General features: G+C 42.2%; 1 protein-coding gene across 1 annotated transcript; it reads right to left on the bottom strand.

Annotated features, from left to right (window-relative positions):
• Window positions 1-873: 873 nt before the first annotated feature.
• Window positions 874-4602, bottom strand: LOC114823107 (purine permease 3-like). The gene is made up of 2 exons (XM_029098459.2): window positions 3502-4602; window positions 874-1457 (listed from the first exon to the last, which is right to left on the bottom strand). Exons 1-2 carry the CDS (start codon window positions 4219-4221, stop codon window positions 1080-1082), a joined length of 1098 nt encoding a protein of 365 aa, XP_028954292.1. The 5' UTR covers window positions 4222-4602; the 3' UTR covers window positions 874-1079.
• Window positions 4603-22353: the final 17751 nt, after the last annotated feature.

Genomic DNA, 22353 nt, shown 5'->3' with positions numbered 1-22353 from the left:
CTTATGTAAAAAATACATGCTCATGCCATTTCTAGATGCACAACAAAATGATAATAAAACTTGAAATAGTCTCTTTGCAAGACGCCCGTTACTTAAACTTTAGGGCATTGTAAAAATCAGTTTTATGTTTTAGACAAACCTCCCTATTCGACAAAAAAAAAAAAAAAAAAAAAAAAAGAACACGGAGTAAAAAAACAAAGAGACAAGTGCTCATTGTAGATATCTATGTATCATTGTATCATTGATAGTTAGTACTTGGACAACAACGACAAACATTAATGTGAAAAATGAACGGTTCAAATTACGAGATTGAATCCTTATTATATGGAGATGGGGATTTATGCTTTTTGTATTAGTTATATTACAACCTAGAAGTGATAATTCAACAACTACAGCTGGCTAGATCTTAACTTAGAATATACAGTCTATTTCAGATCTATTTAGTGGTACATCCTATCGTTTGTAAAAAAAAATTTATAAAATTGTTATCACTAAACTAAAATACTAACTATTGATTTGGTAGCTAACTTAAATAAATGTCTTAAACAATTTGAAGACTTGACCTTAGTCATCCTAAGATTAGAGAGGAAAAGTAAATGAAAAGATAAAGAATCAAAACATGGCCTTACTCTTTTGAGAAATTATTGAGAATACGGCCGGCAAAGATTTTTATTTTTTTTTTAATTTTTTTAATTTTTTATAATTAATCAAAACTTGTACACATAAGTAAAGCTTAAAAAGTTGACGGTTTTTCCATGTTCTTTAACGCATACAAAGCTCCCTAATAATTTACAATTTATAATGAGAACGGTGAGTGGCACTTTAAAAATCTCATTTTGCGTTCCAAATTTTTTATAATTTGAAAGAAAAATATACTTGTAAAAAGTAGAAAATGAAATTTTTGGAGTGCTAATAACAGTTTATTTACAATCAACTAATATATGAAAACCAATGTAGGAAAATGATTCAAACAAAGCGAAATATAGAAGAATTTGTAAATGCCAAACGGCAGAGGTGGCCTTTCCCTCGTTCTCAAACTCCAACTAGGGTTTTTGACTACAGACTAGCTAGGGTTCAAGCTAGGGTTCCAGTTGTTGAGGAACCTGTGTTACTTCTGGTGTTTCTTTCTTTTTCTCTGAAATTTCGGCTTGCTTTCCCTTTTCCTCTTGCTTGCTGTGTTTTATCTCACCATAGAAGTAAGAGACAAATCCCCAGAGAGAGAGTGCAAGAGAGACTCCCTTTACTGCTTGGAATTTTTCATGGTAAAAAATAACTGCTAGGACCTCGGTTACGGGGAGCAAAACGGCAATTAGAATTCCAGAAAACAAAGATGAGGCGCAGAAGATGACTCCTACGGCTCCCAGAAAAAAACCTTGCCACAGTATAGCACTAAATACCAGCACCACATAGTAACTGGTTTCCCCCAGACCGAAGTTTCTTGCTTCTCTTGGAATAACCTGAAAAAAGTAGTAAATAAATTAGGCCATTTACCAAGCAAATATTTTTTTATATACCACTGATTTTCTACGCTCATTCAGCCCTTTATTATTTTTTTTATGAGATTAAATTGTACAAAAACTTAAGTAACAAAAATCTTTTATAAATAATGATAAAGTAATTAAAAAATACCAAAATTTTCTCAATTTTATGACATGGCTGATACATATGAACCGATAAAGTAGAATAAAGTCAAACTTATTAGTTCGTAGTTGGTACAACAACTTTTTAAATTAATAGGAAGTTTTAACTAAAAATTTACGGTACTGTTTACTTTAATGAAAAATCATATTTTTACACTAAAAAGTCAAACCTAGTCCTATTCACTTTACTCTTTATTTTGTCCTTATCGTTAAAACTCAAAGTTTTTAAGTTATTTTCATTAGTTTTCTTTAATTCAAATCATGAAGTAATCGAGCTTTAGTACACTGAGGATATAGGCCTAGGAAAAGGAAAAGAAAACGGAGTAGGATTTTTTTTTATTTTTTTACCTTCCTTTCATTTTCTTCTTATTTAAACGATCACGGTTAAATCACGTCAACATCTTATATTAAATTTTTATTAAAAAAAGACAAAATAAAAAATGTAAGAGAAGCTGATGAAAGAAGATGAAAAGACAAAGGAAGAGAATCTTAAGTCAAAGAAAACTAGTGGATTTTCTGAACTTTATAGTATCGTTTGGTATGTAGATGGAACGGGACGGGACAAGACAAAACGAGACGGAATGGAGAGGGAACAAAGATGCCCTCGGATGGAAACAAGGAGAAAGGAGGAGACAGAGATGTTATAATTTTGTATTTCACAGATGTAGAACGAGTTGTTCTAGGGGATGAGGCAGAACGAAAATTTACCCAAAACTAGTCCTGTGGAACAGCGCGTTCCATCCGTTTTAAGCATACCAAATGTGGGACGGAACGCCTCTTCCCACTCCATTCCGTCCTTTTCCACTCCGTTCCATCTCGTCTCACCTACCTAACGATAGCTATAAACATGAAAGCTGGCCAACCAAAGCTTATCTCCTCGAAATTGTAAACAAAAGCCACTTTATATATTTGATATTCTATTGGCTCTACGAGGATAAGTACTTTCCCTTCGCACTTGGGAAAGGAGTGTTGGTATTTTAAAGATATTTACTAATTATTATGTGTCGCTATTCTTATACATTTTTAAGATTCTACAACTTTACTTGGATGATCTTTTTTATAGACAGTTCAAATCATCACGTCTTTATTTTTACAGAAAGTGTAACTAATTTTTTTTAAAGATAAAGATTCAAAGTGACTAAGAAGGCAGTTCAAATCATCACGTAGAATCTTTAAAATAAAAGATAAAGAAAAGATCAAAGGAAAATAGTATTTATATATGTCTGATTTATTGAACAATATAAAAAAATAAAAAGAGAAGATGTGCATAACAATAGAGAGAAAGATAGAAATATGTAATTGTGAAGTGTGTGACACCCCATTGTGCCTTTACTTATAATAAACTCTTTACCCCAATAGAATTACAACTCTAATATAATAATACTCTAATATGATAATATCTAGTCTAAAAAATATGGTAAAATCTACAAAGATATTTCAGACACAATACGATTTACACAACTGTATTCCTAAACTACTAGGTTCTGCAACAATAACTAGCATTCTTCTTATTATGTTGTATTGATCATCGTTTTGTTACAAGTTGGTCTCACATAGGAGTGATCTATCCCAATTAGACGGGGTCCAGATAGCTAGTGAAGAGAGAAACGTTACCTGCAAACTCTTTACCCATATCTGGAAATTACATTAGCACTTGTTTTTTTTTTTTTTTTTGGGTCGAAAATAATATTTCTTGTTAGACTGTCTATTCGTACGACCGTTAAGTAGAGCTTGTTGTAAAAATTTGGGGTCTAGAAACTCACACAAGAGAAGCATATGTGACTAATTAACAAGCAAGAAAACACTAACATATGTGAAGTAGAATTGGATGATAATTAAGCACAGGCCGGATACAACTAACCTTGAAGTCGTTGTCGATAAACATTCCCACGGTGCAAAAAAGAGTAGCAAACAAACACATAACCAATTGAATCTCCAGAACCAAAGCATATGTAATGGTCTGCTTGGCCTTCTTGTATGTCAACTCTATCAACGGCAGCACAAATCCATACAAAGCAGCCGCCGCCACCGTCATAAAAAACCCGGCAATATACTCCTTATTCGATTCCCCCTCTGGTCGATCAGAGCTGGTGTTCAACCCCAAAACAGCCGCGCCAATAGTCAACAGCACGACGGCGTTTATGGAGAATGAGGTGAACTTCTGCTTCACAAGAATAAAGGCAAAAAGGGCAGTGAAGGCTAGCTGGCCAGCGATGATTAGGGCTGACGTGGAGACCGGAAGTCGGGCCACGCCGTAGGCGTAAAGGTAGTCATCCAGGCCGGTGAGGACGCCGATGACGGCAGAGGCTATAAAGAGTGGGAGCTTCATGAAGATGATTTTTGTTGATGGGCCTTCAGTCTTGCGGCGGTGGTAATAAGCCATGACTAAGGGGATGAAGGTGATCGGCCAGCCGCCGGTTTCGAGCCAGCTCGAAAGCCAGACGCGTTTGCCTCCATGGATGAAGTAGAGGCGCATAACCAATGGACCTCCAGCTGTGCCTATGGATAAAAGGATGCAGCTTATAACGAGAAGGAGCTTTTTTATGGCAGCGTTACGTTTTTCAACATGATCGGTTTCCATTTATATCTACGTGAGGCCCTCACACACAGATTCAGAAATCTCAGGACCGGACCAGTAATGAATATGTGTTTCTCTGTGATGTTAAGTGTTGTAGGGCTGGAGAGAGCAAGAAATGAACCGGCTGTGTCGGAGTGAAATAATGGAGCAATGGATGGCGACACCGAGGGTGTGACAAAAGAAAGGGCGTCGAGCAACGTTTACATCAAGAGTAGTGGAGGTGCCAATCATGAAGCGTAAGATTATTGAATAGTCAATGGTATACATAGACATCTTTGACTTGTCGTATTGAAAATTGGTTCTCATTTGTGTAATTTTTTTCCTCAATTTTAACTATGAAAGTTAAAGAGAGATTTTGTATTTGATCCATCAATTCGGGATCATGGAAATGTGGACGTTTCTAACGTACTTGGGAAATAAAGGTGTTTGGGCCCAAAATATTGGTTTGGGCCGATAATAAAAGCCGAGATTTATTCTCGGCCCGGAAGGCCTTACGAAAAGGTTACCGTGGATCGTTTAGTTCATGGGCTTCCTAACCTAGGCCGGCCAAGTCATGTTGCGAGACAAGTAATTGAATCCTGGCACAATAAGGCGTCTCGGCAAGATATAGATATTGATAACCCGGAAGTGAATCCGGCTTGATGAAGGATTGGGTTCAAAGTCATAGTGAAAATAGGACTGGTCGAGATAGTGTTTGATTAGAATAAGAAGTCCTAATTCGAGTAGGGTTTTAACTCGATCTAGAAAGTACTTGATGCTATAAATAGAGAAGGTTGTGCATCGTTCAAAACCCTATCCAATTCAACACACAACTGCCCTGCACAAATTCTCTTAACAACCTTGAGACATTTTTCCTTTTCTTTTTCGCCGACACACCTTCAGTTTGGATAAACAACACTGTGAAGGCAACCGGTGATATCTTTAGTCAGCATAGATAACACTGTCACTGTAGAACCAGCCGGTCTCACAGCATCTTCAGTCGGCATAGATAGCACTGCGTTGAGGGTGACTGGTTATTTATCCAAGTCTCGGTCGAGAAGGATTTCTGAATCCTTATTGGTCGAGGTCATCTCATTAGCCTTCTCGGCGAAGTGAGGTGTTACAGTTATTAGGCTCGGCACATTGCAAGCCGAGTTAGTTTATGATTGGATACTCTTAAGTGAGATTTAGAGTTCGGCATTTCGACGGTCGAACCACGTTTATTGTTAAGACATATATCCACTTTGAGTATTTGTGCCTTTACACTTTGGTGTCGATTCGGCGTGAGTTTACTTTGACGAATACCATCACTGTGACCGAATCTGACAACGACGATTTATGAACTTCGTAAGAATAGTAGCCTTGTCTTCAGGTTCAAGAACCCAAAAGGCAGGACTTTTCCTTCCTCGGTCGTAATCGTAAGACGCAGAAGTTGGCCGCGAACCCAACGCAACATCAACAAATTTTACTTCTCGGCCGAGCTCGACCGACGAGTTGGCATGCCCCGCATACAACCGAAGGACGTAGTTAGCTTACTAATTACTCGGCTTGCGCGCAACATAGGCTTGGTAGTTTTTAGGGTCAACATTTTGGCATGCCCGGTGGGACCCAGTGTTAAAACTATGAAGTTCATGCCAATTGAAACACGATCGGTTAAAAAGAAAACAACTATGGGAAAATCAACAACCGATTTGCCAATTCAGAATGTAGGACAAAGTGTATCATAGGCACAGAATCCCCTTAGTGCCGTGACACCTAAGTCCACAAGCGCGACTCGCCGAGAAAAAGAAGTTGGTCTCGGCGGTTAGCTTTGCAGTCTAGAAATCCCTATAAAAAACACATGCGTTCTAAATGAAGGGATAATGGATGACTGTGATGAGGATGGTGGTGAAGGCTCTGATCCACCAACAAGATCGTTTCTTCGAAGACGACTTGACGAACAGTCTCGGCCAGTTGAACAGACGTTTAGTCGAGGAATCGATAAACTGCACGACGTGATATGCAGTACTAGTGAGGTACAAAATAAATTGCTTAAAATACTGGTTAGCAAGGTCTGTGACGACAAGTTATTCAATCTTTCCTGGCAATTGCCACCAAGGAATAATCTGTTACCAATAGTACAGGCCAAGCCAATCCTTACTCAGCTCAGGCCAATTAACTTAGAAAAAAATGAGGATCGAGTAGCAGGACAGATGAACCCGACCAGAGAGTGGAAGTAACGTCCGTCGATATGATCGAGGTCCAATGGATGATTGATTTGGCCATGAAAAAGGGGCCGAAGTTCTCTAAATTCATCCATCCATATCCAGCTTACGTGGAACGGTTTGAATATCCTAAAGGTTTCAAAATTCTAGATTTTAGTCTTTTCGCTGGAGAATCGTCCTTATCCTCGTTAGAACATGTGGCTCGTTTCACTGCGCAATGCGGATATGTCAACAGTGATTTTCACAAGTTGCAGCTATTCAACTTTTCATTGACAGGTTCAACATTTGCATGGTATATCAACCTCCCACCTAATTCCATCCAAAGTTGGGAGGAATTGGTCAAGAGATTTCACGAGCAATTTTATCGGCCAGGGATGGAAATGTCAGTTTCCTCGTTGGCAAGGATGGCTCAGGCATCTGATGAGTCACCAATGTCAGTTTCCTTGTTACCAGATTTAAATCTGCCAGGAATTGGTGCCGAGTACCTCTCCTTGAAGTCGAGTTTGTTAGACTTGCTTTGAACGGACTCGATGTAGAATACAAAAAGAAATTTTTGGGGGCAAACTTTCGGGATATGTATGAATTAGCCTAGCATGTCGAGCAATATGATTATTTTCTCCGAGAAGAGAAGATGTTGAAACCCCCATCTTGAGGGATGATTTACAAAAACCCTACGGTCAATTATGCGTCGACCGAAGGTGAGGAATCTCAGTACGTCAGCGTGGACGCGGCCAAGATAGTGATAGATAAACCATACATGTGCAAGGCATTGACTCAAATTAATTCCACGAAGGTCAAAACCCGCTCGGCCACTGAAGAAACAGCAAAGACATCAAAAGTTTATACCTTTGATATCACAAAGGCTGAAGCAATTTTTGATCAATTGCTATTAGCGAAGATCATTAAGCTTCGGCCAGGGCATAACATTCCCAGACCGAAGAACTTAAAGGAATGACATATTGCAAATACCATAACTCGACAAAGCATGCAACAAACAATTGTGTCATATTTCGTGATGATATCCAGAGTTGGATTGACAAAGGCAAGTTAAAGTTTCCTGAAAAATGCATGACGGTTGATACAGATCTATTCCCTTCAGCGACAGTTGGCATGGTCGACGCCCATTTGCCGAAGAGCGAAGGAAAAGAGAAGGTCGAATTTGTCCTAGTACAACACATCCGAAAGCAAAGCTCTTAACCTCGACTCAAGATCGGCCTATTTTCCAACGCGCCACCTACCGAGCTCTCAGGACCGGCCATAGTTGAGCCAATGTTAAACTACAACGATGAAGAAAATGGTGGGCCAATAGTACCACATATCTTAAAGAAAGGTTCCCAACCTTGACTTAAGATCTACTTGTTTTCTAATGCACCACACACCGAACTCTCAGGACCGGCCATAGTCGAGTCCATGTTAGACTCCAGCGAAGATGGAAATGACGGGCCGATAGTTATGTGTAGCAATTGTAAGGCACGCGTTGTATTAACCGAGCTCAAAAGGAAACTGCCTCCGATGCCAATGCCAACATCACAACACCAATCGACGATTATGGCGAAACCTTCAAATGAACCTAGTGAAGGCCAGCACCAGAAAGTATTCGACAGGCTCGGCCCAAGGAAATAGACAGATGGTCCTGCATCGGTCAGACGACACCTTGATTTCGATGCACTATTTTACAATGAGGATTATTATTCCTGCAATTCCAGTAGTTCGAGCTCATCAGCAAATCAAAAAACCTTCAAGCCACCTGAACCACATGACCAACGTTGGTACAACTATAATTCTCCCACCGACATGTATACCATGCTCTCCAAATCTCAGAAACATCGACGTTAGTGTATAGATTGCTTAGCTCGACGGCAAGCGGCCCAGCCTGTTTCAGCCATTAAATGGCAGCCGAAAGAGACGGCAGGAAGCGGAGATGATCGGCCAACCTCAACAATCATGGCTGAATTACAAGGGCAGAAGGAAACCAATCAGGACTTCGAAACTACCATTGAAGCAGCTAAGAAGCGCATCAAACTTCTTCTTCAGCCTAGGGAAATGAAAGCTCGTTTCAAGCAATTTAAGAAAGAGGCCGAAAGCCAACTGCCTCCGTTACTTTTGAAAGAACCACTAATCAGAGTTCGGAGGAACCTACACTCCCCATTTCTCAGCGAATCATTAGAATATATGAAAGAATTTCACAAGAAATATTCAGCCAACGACTTGTATGGGTTGCCCAAAGCCTGCTAAGAAGCTCTTGACCTGGCATTAACTTGCCCCGATGCTGAGCAGATCATCCAAAAAACCATTATCCAGCAATGAAAGCCAGATTCCAGCACATTCGAGAGGCTAGGGTTCTCGGCTTTGAGGTTGACCCATACACGGATATTGACACAGCTAAACTCCCTTTTTTCTTTTGAAAACCTTCAACACCTTCGATACCACTTTGAAGTTTTTTTGGCCGTCTCCTTGTTCAGTTTAATGGCCGATGAGACAGAGTGGGTGGCACGTCTGGACGCTTACCTAGACACAAGGAATGCTCGGATCACTTATGAGGAATGCGTTCGCAAAATACGGCAGGAGCAGAGTCCGACACCAGATGCATGCAAGCCCGAAGATGACAAGGACACAGAGTCGGATTGTGTGGCACAAGCGCATGTATATGTTAAGACACACAGTGATACGGCCGCGAATGCTTCAACACACGATGCTATAGTCCTCACCACCCCGGAAGATGACGACCAGGATCCAATGGGCCCTTCAGTCATTGAAAATATGGAAATCAGTATGGTCCATGTTTTACCTGCTGAATTTCAGCTGACTACACACCAACCAAGTTCCTTGGACGGTGACGTGGTTGCTGAGGAAGCAACACAAGTTGATTTCGTCACTACTAAGGAAGACTAGTCAACAAACGGCGACGATAAACTTAAAATAGCCTTGGACATTTTGTTTCCTCGTTCTTCCTCGACTAATCTTCAGCATTTAAAACCGTTGTATGTTACGGCCCATATTGAAGGCTACCCAATCTCCAAAATTTTTGTCGATTGTGGAGCAACAGTCAATATCATGCCTGTATTCGTCATGAAAGCATTACGACGATCCAACGATGAACTCATTCCTTCAGGAATCACCATGAGTAGCTTTGTCGGTGACAAGTCTCAGACCAAATGGGTACTCCCTCTAGAGGTCAACATTGCAGGTCGCAATCACATGACCGTATTTTTTATCGTCGACTCAAAGACCGAATATAATGCTTTGCTCTGTAGGGATTGGATTCATTAAACAAATTGCATTCCTTCTTCTTTATACCAAGTCCTTATTTTTTAGGATGGTAAATCGGTCGTGGTCCACCCAGCCGATACTCAGCTGTTTGAAACCAACATGATTCAGGCCCGCTATTATGATGATCACGTCGGCTATATTACCCTACAAGGTTTCAATGAAGATAGACGGCTGACTCGGATATCAGTTTAGAAAGCCATTGAGGTAGGCGTCGAAACTGTCCATCAGGATTCGGCGAGACTCGGTTTGGCCAATTTGCTCCTTACCTCTGATGCCTGACATCAAAAGTGAAAGGCGTCGGGCCGCGGTTTCATCCACGATGGAACGCCTGTTGGCCCATTGGTATGCTATTTCCAAATATCCACACTTAGGCATCAACTTAATCAAATTTCTGGCCTACGAAGATAACGGCCCGGTACTATCGTTAGACAAAGTTCAGGCCGCACCGACCGACCTTGGCCCCAAGTTAAGGACCCTCTAGAGGAAATAAATTTTGGAACAGCCGACGATCCTCGACCATTGTTTATTAGTGCGTTACTACCCCATAACATGAAAGTTGAACTCCGTCAATTACTTCGTGAGTTTAAAGATTGTTTTGCGTGGAGCTACCATGAGATGCTTGGCCTTGACCGTACCCTTGTCGAGCATGAATTATGTATCAAACTTGGATGCAAGTCGTTTTGACAACCTCCTCGACGGTTCTCGACCGAAGTACAGCTCGGTATTAAAGATGAAATTGTTGGACTTTTAAATGCCAGATTTATTCGAACTGCTTGATACATCGACTGGCTGGCAAATATCATACCAGTCCTTAAGAAAAATGGGGTTTTATGCATTTGCATTGATTTTCAAAATTTTGGCAACACCTAAGGATACATATCCCATGCCAATTTCAGATTTGCTAATCGACACTGCAGCTAATCATGACATGTTGTCATTCATGGATGGACATGCCGGTTATAACCAGATATTTATTACTGAGGCCGATGTTCATAAAACTGCTTTCCGTTGCCCGAGGGCACTTGGAACCTATGAGTGGGTAGTCATGCCATTCGGTCTCAAAACACTGGTGCCACATATCAACGTGCGATGAACACTATTTTCCATGACCTGATTGGCACAACCATAGAAGTGTATATTGATGACGTCGTGGTCAAATCGAAAAGTTACCGAACGCATATTGATGATCTTCGGCAAGCTTTCCTTCTCATGCGTCGACATAACCTTAAGATGAACTCGGCTAAATGCGCCTTTGGTGTGTCGGTCGGCAACTTCTTAGGATTTCTTGTCCACCATCGCGGCATCGAGGTAGACGAGAACAAAGCTCGTGCGATTATTAACGCTCCACACCCGACGACTAAAAAATAACTCCAGTCCTTGTTGGGGAAAAGAAATTTTCTTCGCCGCTTCATAGCTAATTTTGCTGGCAAAATGACGGCATTCTCTATGCTTTTGAAACTTAAGGACTCAGATAAGTTTGAATGGTGTGAAGAACATCGAGCAGCTTTTACGTAAATCAAGGTTACTCTTGCGACTCTGCCTGTCCTCGTACCGCCTCAACGCGATAGACCTCTTAAGCTTTACATTTCAACGGCCGAAGAATCCATCAGTTGCCTCCTCGGGCAAGATACTGACATTGGGCGAGAACAAGCTATTTTCTGTCTCAGCCGACACCTCAATCCCCCAGAGATCAATTATTCACTAGTTGAGAAGCTTTGCTTGGCTTTGTTCTTCGCCGCATCAAAACTCCGACACTATATGCTCCCATCCGTTACTCAGGTCATCGCCCAGACATATGTCATTCGATATATGCTCACTTGACCAATCGTCAAAGACCAAATCGGGAAATGGACACTGGCACTATTTGAGTTTAGTTTGCAGTACGTCCCATAAAAAAGCTGTCAAAGAACAAGCGCTTGCTGATTTCTTAGGGGCAATGACGTTGAAATTGGAATGGTAGGAGCACGTGACAATTATTAGACGATGTATTTCGATGGTTCTAGCACGTCGACATCGACCGACGTGGGGATCGTACTTCAGTCCCCACACCAACACTGTTGGTTCTTTTCCTTCAAGTTGGATTTTGATTGTACCAACAATCAGGTCGAATACGAAGCCCTTGTTATCGGCCTTAACGTACTTCATGATTTGTACGCTACTCGTGTCCTCCTCTTCGGTGATTCGGAGCTTGTGATTAACCAACTCAATGGAACTTTTCGGTGCATGAATTACACTCTGGTGCCCTATCACATGGTGGCCAGTTACTTGGCCGAGTCATTCGACGGTATCATGTTCAATCATGTTTCCCGTGGATGGAACACCGTCGTAGACGAACTCACTCAGATAGCTTCCGGAGCACAACTATTGGGGGGCGAGAGTGGACCATTGATACCCGTTTTACGGTAATCATATCCGGCTTTGGTTAATCAACAAGTCCTTCAGCGCGACCAAGTCATCCATACACGGGTAATGTTCTTACCTTCGTTATTGGAACGGGAAGATCCTGTAGATGTTTGCACGGTCGAGACGCTACCAAACGACTGGAGAAGGCCAATTATGCAATACCCTGATGATCTCAGAGGCAAACACGACCGAAAGACAATGGTCCATGCCACAAATTACATCTCGTACTAGAATGAGCTGTATCAAAAAGGCGAGGGCGGCTTACTACTCTTATGCCTCGGCCCGCAAGAAGCTGCCCAAGCAATCACAGAGATACATGAAGGAATTTACGAAGCCCATCAATCAGGACGTAAGATGCATTAGCTACTTCGCCGGCACAGATACTTCTGGCCAAGCATATTGAAAGATTATATTGAGTATGCACGAGGATGCGTCCAGTGTCCAATTCATGGACCTATCCAAAGAACCCCGGCCGAATTACTTCATTCGGTCACCAAACCTTGGCCGTTCAAAGGATGGGCAATGGACGTGATTGGAAAAATTACGCCATCTTCTGGAGCAGCGAAACATGCATGGATACTCGTGGAAACCGATTATTTCACTAAATGGGTTGAAGCAAAATCATACGCCAAATTAACATCTAAGGAAGTTTGTGATTTTGTGGAGAAGCATATTGTGACTAGATTCGGCGTACCAAGAATGATCATAACTGATAACAGCATAATCTTCACGGCCGAAAGGGTCAAAGAGTATACGGAAAAATTAAAATTTGGCTTGAGCAGTCCATACCATACTATCCACAAGCGAATGGACAAGCCGAAGTAAGTAACAAGGTTTTGATCGGTATTCTAAAAAAATGATAAAAGAAAGACCTGGCATGTGGCATTTAAAATTAAATAAAGCTTTATGGGCATACCGAACTTTACCTCGGTCGGCAACGGGGACCACCGCATATGCGTTAACCTATGGACATGACGCGATGTTACCAGTCGAGCTAAGCGTAAACTCTTTACGCGTGATCGAGCAGAGTAGTTTGTCCAACGTCGAATATAACCAGGCCATGTTACAAGAGTTAGAAGATTTGGAAGAAGATCGGCTTGACGTTTACAATCTTCTAGTAGCACAAAAGAAAATTGCCGAGCGAGGTTATAATCAAAGAGTCAAACAAAAAATGTTCGGCGAATGAGAGTTAGTGATCACTCATATATTTCATGCATTTATACCATCCATTTCTAAAGTCTTTGTGATGTTTTTGTGTTAAAATTGTGGCATTTTACCTTACCTTGTGTTAATGTGCAGTTAAATTTGTTTTACGATAAATTTCAAGCAAATGGGAGTGGGAGAGACACGGAGAAAGAAAGCAGTGGAGGACACGGGCTGAGTGGAAGAATAAAAGAAAAGAGAGAGAGGGCAGGGAGCAGAAATAATGGACTGATGGAGGAATAAACAAAGGAAAAGAAGAAGGGAGTGCGGCACAGCAAAAAGAAAAGAAATAAAACAAAGAGAGTGGAGGAAAGACTGAAATAAAATAAGAAGAAGTGGATGGCATACTGACAGAGGAATAAAATATAAGAAGCAGTGAAGGTGCGGGAAAAAGATATAAGAAGGTAGGCGCAGGAAAAAGGAAGAGACCAGAGGAAAGTGAGAAGCAGAGACTGACGAGAGACTGACAGAGAGCAGACTGGCGGGAGGCAGGATGCGGAGAGACTGACGGAAGGGAGCAGGGCGCAGCAGAGGCAGGGAAGTCAGAACAGAAAAAGAAAACAGAAAAAAATAGGAGAGATTGACGGGAGAGGGCAGAGAGCGACAGAAGAAAAGGGTTTTATCTTCTCAAACTCATGTTTAACATTTGGTTTAATTTGAGAATAATGTGTAACTAATTTTTAGTAGTTAGGGGCTGTTTTGAAGCCCCGAATATGATTGTAAGTTTGTTGTGATATTTTGTTTGAATGACTTTTATGAAAGGATGAAAATTGTTTCACTACTTATGTCATTGATAAATTCTTTATGTGTTTCTATGGATGCATACATAGTGAGCATATCTAGGATTTTAATGCTATGAATATATGTTTACCTGCCCTTATTGAATGAGGACCTACATATGTTCTAGAGTAGCACTTGTTAATTGTGGTTAACATGTGAACCGATTTCTAGGATAAGTAAGACAACGCCAGTACTTACCATGCCTTGTGATGACTCAAACTCTTTTCGTTCTTAATGATTTCTACTTGTTAAATCTATGAACACGCCATTCTAGATTGCATGTTAGGGACTACGTTAAGTTGAAAACGCCATTCTCTTAACATACTACGTAAGAAAGAGTAATAGGTTGTGTTCTAACATTGAGCCAACTTGAGCATCTTCATCCAGAAATAAAAGGAATTTGAATGAAACATAACATGTTTGCATGATTATTTGGTGGTGGATAGCATTTCCCCTAACTCGTTTTCTTAACTTGTGAATTAAAATCTATTGGTATTATTTAAAACTTGTTGAGGTCCTGTTTTGTCCGATTTAATTTAAATAGCTAACCAACTCCAAAAATCCCAAAAATATGTGTGAGCATATCTTGGTGTGTCTAGTTTATGTGTATAACATTTCGTTGCATTTGGATAAGTGTAAGTTAGTCTAATAATTATTGTTCGGTGGCTGGTCAGTGGAGACAGCCACCCTGTTTTTGTGACATTTTAAGTATTTGGATAAAACAATCTTCTGTGGGAAAGACCCTTATTTTCATATGCTACAATTGACAAATCCTAGTGTTAATAAGGAAAATTAATAGGATATTTGTGTGCTACTTTGTGGTGTGCTTTTATACGTACCAGTTAGTTTGGCAAACTGTGTTACCCGTGGGAATTAAAGACCCTAGGTTCGGTAAATGGTCGCCGAATTGGGAAGGATCGTTTGTCGTTCATAAAGTCCTCAGAAAGGGGGCATACCATCTTAGAGATTGAACCGGTATTATTCACAAGTTGCCAATTAATGAGAAGTTCTTAAAAAAATACTACCCAGTCACATGGGAGATGCAAGAATAAAAAGCTCATTTTGCTTCATTGATAATTCGATTTACAATCAAATCGTTCTATGGTGATGAAGGAAGAAGAGTTCCAAGAAGGGCCTTCAGCTCCAACCACCTCACCTCGCACATTATGACCTCGGCCTGCCGGTTCTTCTTGTCCAACTTCAGCTGCTTGACTCGCTTCGCGTTTGCCGTGAATTTGGTTAAACAAGATTTACTGCCCGACTCAAAGTCCCTTGCAAGCTCAGAAGCAAGGGTCGACCTTCGTTTTGCCAGTTCGGCCATTTGACGGTCGAGGTCGGCCAAGGCTTTCTCTTTCGCCTTTAAGGCATCGATATTCGGACAAAGAGTGTCTTGAATGGCCATTGCAGCTTTCAAGTCATCATCAGCCTGAAGAGTGTTCTCGAAAATACTGAAGGATTCCCAAACTCGCTCCAAGGCGGACGATGCTTGAACGACAGCTTCGGCGCTCATTTGACCATCTACTCCGAGACCTTTATGCTCAAGGACTTGTGACGCCGAGAGAGATAAAATTTATTGTAGTCGAACCAGAGCAGTTGAATTGGTAGGTGCAGTCGTAGCGGTCGAAGGACCAGCCGCTCCAGAAGTGCTTGACAAGAGAGCATTAAACTCGACTTCCCATGAAGGCTGCACACAAAAATCATTTTAAGCACAAGGAAATTACGAAAGAATATAGCAAAAAGGTTTTTGTTTTAAACCTGCCGAGAGGAGACTTCGGCCATATCTTCGGGTTCGTTGCTTGAACCTAATGAACTTAATGGCCGAGCCCAGTGTCTTAGACTGCTTCTCAGTTCACGCGGCCGATGGAGGTTATCTACGTTCGATGGCCACTGAGGCGGCCAAGAAATATAGATAACATCATTCGGCGCGTAAAATTTTTGATGAAAAGAATGGGTAGGCACTTGACATTCAGTATCTTCTTGGTTTAGAGTTTTAAGGTAGAAAAGTAACCAAAGGAAAATGGTAGGGGTACTTACGAAGGCCGAAGTGGCTTCTTGAGGAGGAATGTTGAGGTCCTGGTCCTGCAGGTGAACAGGCATTTCCGCCATCGCTTCTGGCTCACGACAGGTCATTTGCCACAGTTGGCCGCAGAAGGGTCGACTTGGACAACTGCCTCGAACTTAGGAGAAGGTTGATTGTGTGGTTGAAGGTGACTCGTTAGTGGGATCTCGTCGCTCATGTCGCTATCTTCTAGAACGACTGCCGTGTGTTTTGGATGTTTGGGATGATTTTTCTCGGCCAAGGGGACTGCCCCTTCCAGGACAGGTGCAACAGTTGACCCCGAAGCCACAGACGCCTCGGCCAGTGGAGCGACAACTGTTTCAACAACCTTAGAAACAGGCTGTACTTAGGCTGCCTCTTTAGCCAGAATTGACCGTTTCTCTGTCGAGGCTTGGAAAATGGGGGGACAAGGGGAAACACTAAGAGTCGTCACTCCCGTAGTCTGACTGGAGATAACATGAATCTCTCGTTCTCATTTCTTTGCCAGCTTCTTGACCCGTTTTATGAGTAGAGGGGGTTCGATGGCCGGCTCGACCTCTTGATGAGGACGTTTGCTCAGCAAGGCCTGCGCGGTGGTCTCAGCCCTTTTGGAGATGGTTGATTTTTTCCTAACTGCAGCCGCAGCGACCACTTCTACCTTTTTCAGTGACCGATTACCTAAGAAGGTAAAAGCAAATCAGTAGAGTTCAAAGTTGAAAGAAGAAGGTAGGAATAGACCATTACCTTAGGATTGAGGGGCAGAAGCCTTATTAGGTCGATTGCCGAAGATCTTGTTCAGGATGTCTTCGACCGGAGCACCAAAAAAGTTTTGGGTATACTCTTCCCACCAATCACCGAAAGTGTTAGTGCTAAGGGATTCTGGAACGGTGGGTCGAAGGCAAAATTTTTGGCACTGTTCTTGAAACTCATTTTTGGCATCCTTGTACTCTTTTTCTGAAGAGCCAGATAAGCGTCCTCGGCTCAGCAGGGAGCAAGAGGTAAGAAGAGGCACCGGGCAACCCTAAAGATAGCCGAGTTGTCGAGCAGTGAATTGGGGGTGATATACTTCCCAACTTGCTCGGTGCGTGTCACACCCAAGAGGAAGGTCGCGGGTAAGCATAAACGACCCCCAGGATTGACGGAGATCATCATCATCATTTGCACTCCATGCTGATATAGGAAGTTTGATCGACAAATGATATTCTCGACGACGGAAAATCAAGAATTCGTCGTCGGAAAGGGCATCAAGGTTGAAGAAGTATCTGAACACGTCTTCAGCTTAATGAGGAGGTACTGGTTGAGAAGCCACCTGAAGGCCGAGCGTTTCAGTAGGTGAGAAGCTGGCAAGCTTTGGTCGAAGGGTGATGAAATAAACCTGTAGCCAGAGTTGGAATACCCAGAGGGGGCCACTCTGGTGTGGGTCGATCTTGTGAAGGATCATCTCGGCTAAACAGCGCAGGAGATAGGCAAGAATGGCTGGACTAAGCACCAGGGTATGACCGTTAGCCAGGGCTTTGGCCACTGGCATGTTATCGACCAAGCATTTGTTGGACTTGGTACAACAAATAAATTTGTTATACCAGTAGAAGAGGAAGGCTTCGTGTTCCCCCCGTCGGAGGTTCTCATCCCCTCGGCCGGTAAAGTGGAAGTAAAGAGTGTTGTAGTTGAGGAAGTTCTTATAAAGTTTCTGAACTTCTTCCTTTGAGGGTTCTTGACCCTCTCCGCTCAACGTTTCGATGGCCCGATCATTGAAAAGAGACTTCAGGTCGATGGTCGACGGGTACCCAGAGAGGGTAGTGTCAACTGGGATGCCGAAAGGGGAAGTCCCTAGGATCATGGTAATATTAAGGATAGTAGGGCCCATGGGGCCGAGGGAAAGGACCATAGTGTTGGTAGCTGAGCACCAGAAGCTTAATAAGAAGCTCATTGTCTACGACAAGTTCCATAGACGAAAGATGAATGGCATCGTAAATGCCAAGAGTTTTCCATTGCTCGCCGAAGATCTTTTCCATCCGTGCAACCCAGGCTGCCCAGGTCGTAGTGGTCGAGGGCCAGGAGCCTTGGTATTTTGCTGAATCCCACTTCGACCATTCAAACCCTGGCAGTAAGGGTGTTAGACACAACTCCTTGAAGAGTTTGGTGATGGCTGGTGGCACTGCATCCTTAAAAAGTGGACCAAGGATCTGATGGGGGTGCTCATGTCGTTCTTAAAGCGTAGAGTCTTGATTGAGTGCTAATCGATGATTGTCTCGCATTTGTCACATTCCTTAGAAAGCTTGGAGATGAAGGAGGCCATTGGAAATGGTTTTGAAGGTTTTTTGGGAGAAAGTCAGGGGGTTTTCTTTTAATTTTTGAACAAGAGAGAGTTTGGAAAATTTGAAAACGTAAAGATTGAATCATAGAAGGCCGGGTATTTATAGACTCGTGGAATGGAAGATCAAACGGGGAGAGTGATTGGGAAGATCGCTAATAGTTATGGAGTGATAGAGAATATTAACAAACCCAGGAGAAAGAACAAAAACTCGCAGATTAAGGGGTCATGATGATATCGTGACGGTGTCCTTTTATGGCATGCGGCGATAGGTATAATGATTTGTGGACGTTTGGATATCTGCACATCTTGAGGAATTCAAAAATCTAGCGGATCAAGGGGGTAATGATGGAAGGACACTTCACGCCATGTTGAAAAGAGGACAATTGGCGAGATATCTGACGAGATCAAGATCGTGCAATCGTGTTTCATAAATGCACCTTGGGAGACGGAGTCTGGTGTCGCTTCTTCAAGGCCAGGGCTCAGCCAGAGACTTCAGGCTGAAAAAGTCCTCAGAAGCAAGGGGGCAATGTTTGGGCCCAAAATATTGGTTTGGGCCGAGATTTATTCTCGACCTGAAAGGCCTTACGAAAAGGTTACCGTGGATCGTTTAGTTCATTGGCTTCCTAACCTAGGCCGGCCAAGTCATGCTGCGAGACAAGTAAATGAATCCTGGCGCAATAAGGAGTCTCGGCAAGATATAGATATTGATAACCCGGAAGTGAATCCGGCTTGATGAAGGATTGGGTTCAAAGTCATAGTGAAAATAGGACTGGTCGAGATAGTGTTTGATTAGAATAAGAAGTCCTAATCTGAGTAGGGTTTTAACTCGATCTAGAAAGTATTTGATGCTATAAATAGAGGAGGCTGTGCATCGTTCAAAACCCTCTCCAATTCAACACACAATTGCCATGCGTAAATTCTCTTAACAACCTTGAGACATTTTTCCTTTTCTTTTTCGCCGACACACCTTCAGTTTGGATAAATAATACTGTGAAGGCAACCGGTGATATCTTTAGTCGGCATAGATAACACTGTCACCGTAGAACCAGCCAATCTTGCAGCATCTTCAGTCGGCATAGATAGCACTGCGTCGAGGGTGACTGGTTATTTATCCAAGTTTCGGTCGAGAAGGATTTCTGAATCCTTATTGGTCGAGGTCATCTCATTAGCCTTCTCGGTGAAGTGAGGTGTTACAGTTATTAGGCTCGGCATATTGCACGCCGAGTTAGTTTATGATTGGATACTATCAAGTGGGATTTAGAGTTCGGCATTTCGACAGCCGAACCACGTTTATTGTTAAGACATATATCCACTTTGAGTATTTGTGCCCTTACAGTTTGGTGTCGATTCGGCGTAAGTTTACTTTGACGAATACCATCACTGTGACCGAATTCGACGACGACGATTTGTGAACTTCCTAAGAATAGTAACCTTGTCTTCAGGTTCGAGAACCCAAGAGGTCAAGACGTGTTCATTCCTCAGTCGCAATCACAAGATGCAGAAGTCGACCGCGAACCCAACGTAACATCAACAAATTTTACTCCTCGACCGACGAGTTGGCACGCCCCGCATACAACCGAAGGACGTAGTTAGCTTACTAATTACTCGGCTTGCGCGCCATGTAGGCTTGGTAGTTTTTAGGATCAACAAAAATATACAAACTGATTACTAAAATTATACAAATCCATGGAGTTAAGAAGCAAGGAATGAAGGCCCTATCTCTTGGGTGATTATCCTTTGCTTATGCAAAGAGGAATCAACAAAGGTATAAATTTCTCAACTCATTTTTGTTTTGAGTTGAGTCTTGGTTCACCCATCTACTGGGCTTTGAATTTCATGGGTAATGTTTTGTTTTAGAGTGCATACAAGCATGATTCCGCCTTTAAATGTTAATTGCATGTTATAGATGTTGCTCAAATGAACATGTTTTTCACAAAATTTCCTTCAAAGACAAAACAAAAGCTTGGTTTACAACTCTATACTGGAAGGGAGGACCCAATTGAACACCTCAACCTCTTTGAGTCCACTATGGCATATCGGATGCACACCGACGAAAAGCGATGTCTTCTCCTCCCCTCCACCCTCTCTGGCGGAGCTCTAAACTGGTATTGCCCTCTTCCACCTAAGACAATAGACTCATTTGAGGAATTAAGGAAACTGTTTATCTCTCAACACATCTTCCAGACCGATCACTTGCATTCTGCATATGACTTGTACACTATTCGCCAGAAGCCGGACGAGTCACTACGAAAGTATGCTGGTCACTTCAGCCATGAGTATTCTCGCTGCGCTGAGGCAGATGACAAGACCGCCCTCAAGGCCTTGACGGCAGGCCTACGTGATTGTTTCTTCAAGTACATGATCAATGCCAACACTTGGAAAACTTACTCTGAGGTGATGGCATAGGCTTACAACCACGTCTCCGCCGAAGCAAGGACATACCAAGGGAACCCCTATATGGTTAACCCCTATCAACAAATGGGAAGTGGAAGTCAAGTTCTACCAAGTGAGGAGATATTGGCCATTCAGACACCCATTGCATCATGTCTTGCCTCATTTAGCTACTCGCTAAGTCACCAAACGTATCTGTCTCTTGGTAAGAGGAAGGATTTTTACTTTCAGCAAGCCCATTACAACAAGAGGGATAAAAATTCGTATCAAGATAACCAGGGGTGAACGTACCGTCGACTATTATGACTATGGGGTCAAGCCTCACTCTTTCAAAGTGGAGGACTAGGTACTGAAAGAAATGCTATTATAAGAAGGCATACACATTACAAATGTTTTGACTCTCAATCGCTTGAGATCTTTTGTCACACAAGCTATTCGGCAAATATTTAAAGAAGAGGGAATTCAGACAACTTCTTCTGAGTCTTTTACGTTCTTAGTACTGGAACACTTGGTCTATGCTGACCTACCCTTATACTCCAATTCAGAGCTTCAACATGCGTACTTTGACACAAAGTATGTGATACTAAGTGTTACAACCAACATGGTTCACATATCAAAAGCATGGATCCCTTCATGCATAGAAAAACATTCATAAGCATCACTCATATCAATCAACATAAACATTATACATTCTAACACATTCATACATAAACATCATACATTCCAACACATCCATACATAAGCCAACTGTGCTTCGAAAGCGTTCAACATACTTTGTGCCTTCAACACTTGCTATAATGTGCCTCAACACATTGCCCTTATTCTCACCAACTAGGTGATGAAATGTGAAGAAGGAACTCATCTTCATGCCACTAACCAGGTGATGAAATGTACAACCCGTACTCTCCTTCATGCCACAAACTAGGTGATGAAATGTACAACCCGTACTCTAATATCATTTGGCAACTTGCCAATCATGCCACCAACCAGGTGATGAAATGTACAACCCGTACTCTCCTTTATGCCACCAACCAGGTGAAGAAGGAACACATCTTCGTGCCATCAACCAGGTGATGAAATGTACAACCCGTACTCTCATTCATGCCACAAACTAGGTGATGAAATGTACAACCCACACTCTAATATCATTTGGCAACTTGCCACTCATGCCACCAACCAGGTGAAGAAGGAACTCATCTTCATGCCACAAACCAGGTGATGAAATGTACAACCCGTACTTTCCTTCATGCCACCAACCAGGTGATGAAGAGTACAACCAGTACTCTAATATCATTTGGCAACTTGCCACTTATGCCACCAAACAGGTGAAGAAGGAACTCATCTTCATGCTACCAACCAGGTGATGAAATGTACAACCCGTACTCTCATTCATGCCACCAACCAGGTGATGAAATGTACAACCCGTACTCTAATATCATTTGGTAACTTGCCATTCATGCCACTAACCAGGTAAAGAAGGGACTCATCCTCGTGCCACCAACCAGGTGATGAAATGTGATGAAGGAACTCACCTTCGTACCACCAACCAAGTG

Source organism: Malus domestica, chromosome 08 (assembly GCF_042453785.1).
Source record: "Malus domestica chromosome 08, GDT2T_hap1".
Classification (NCBI taxonomy): Eukaryota; Viridiplantae; Streptophyta; class Magnoliopsida; order Rosales; family Rosaceae; genus Malus; species Malus domestica.
The sequence above is the reverse complement of the archived record's forward strand: the minus strand, read 5'-3'. Positions and strand labels throughout refer to the sequence as shown.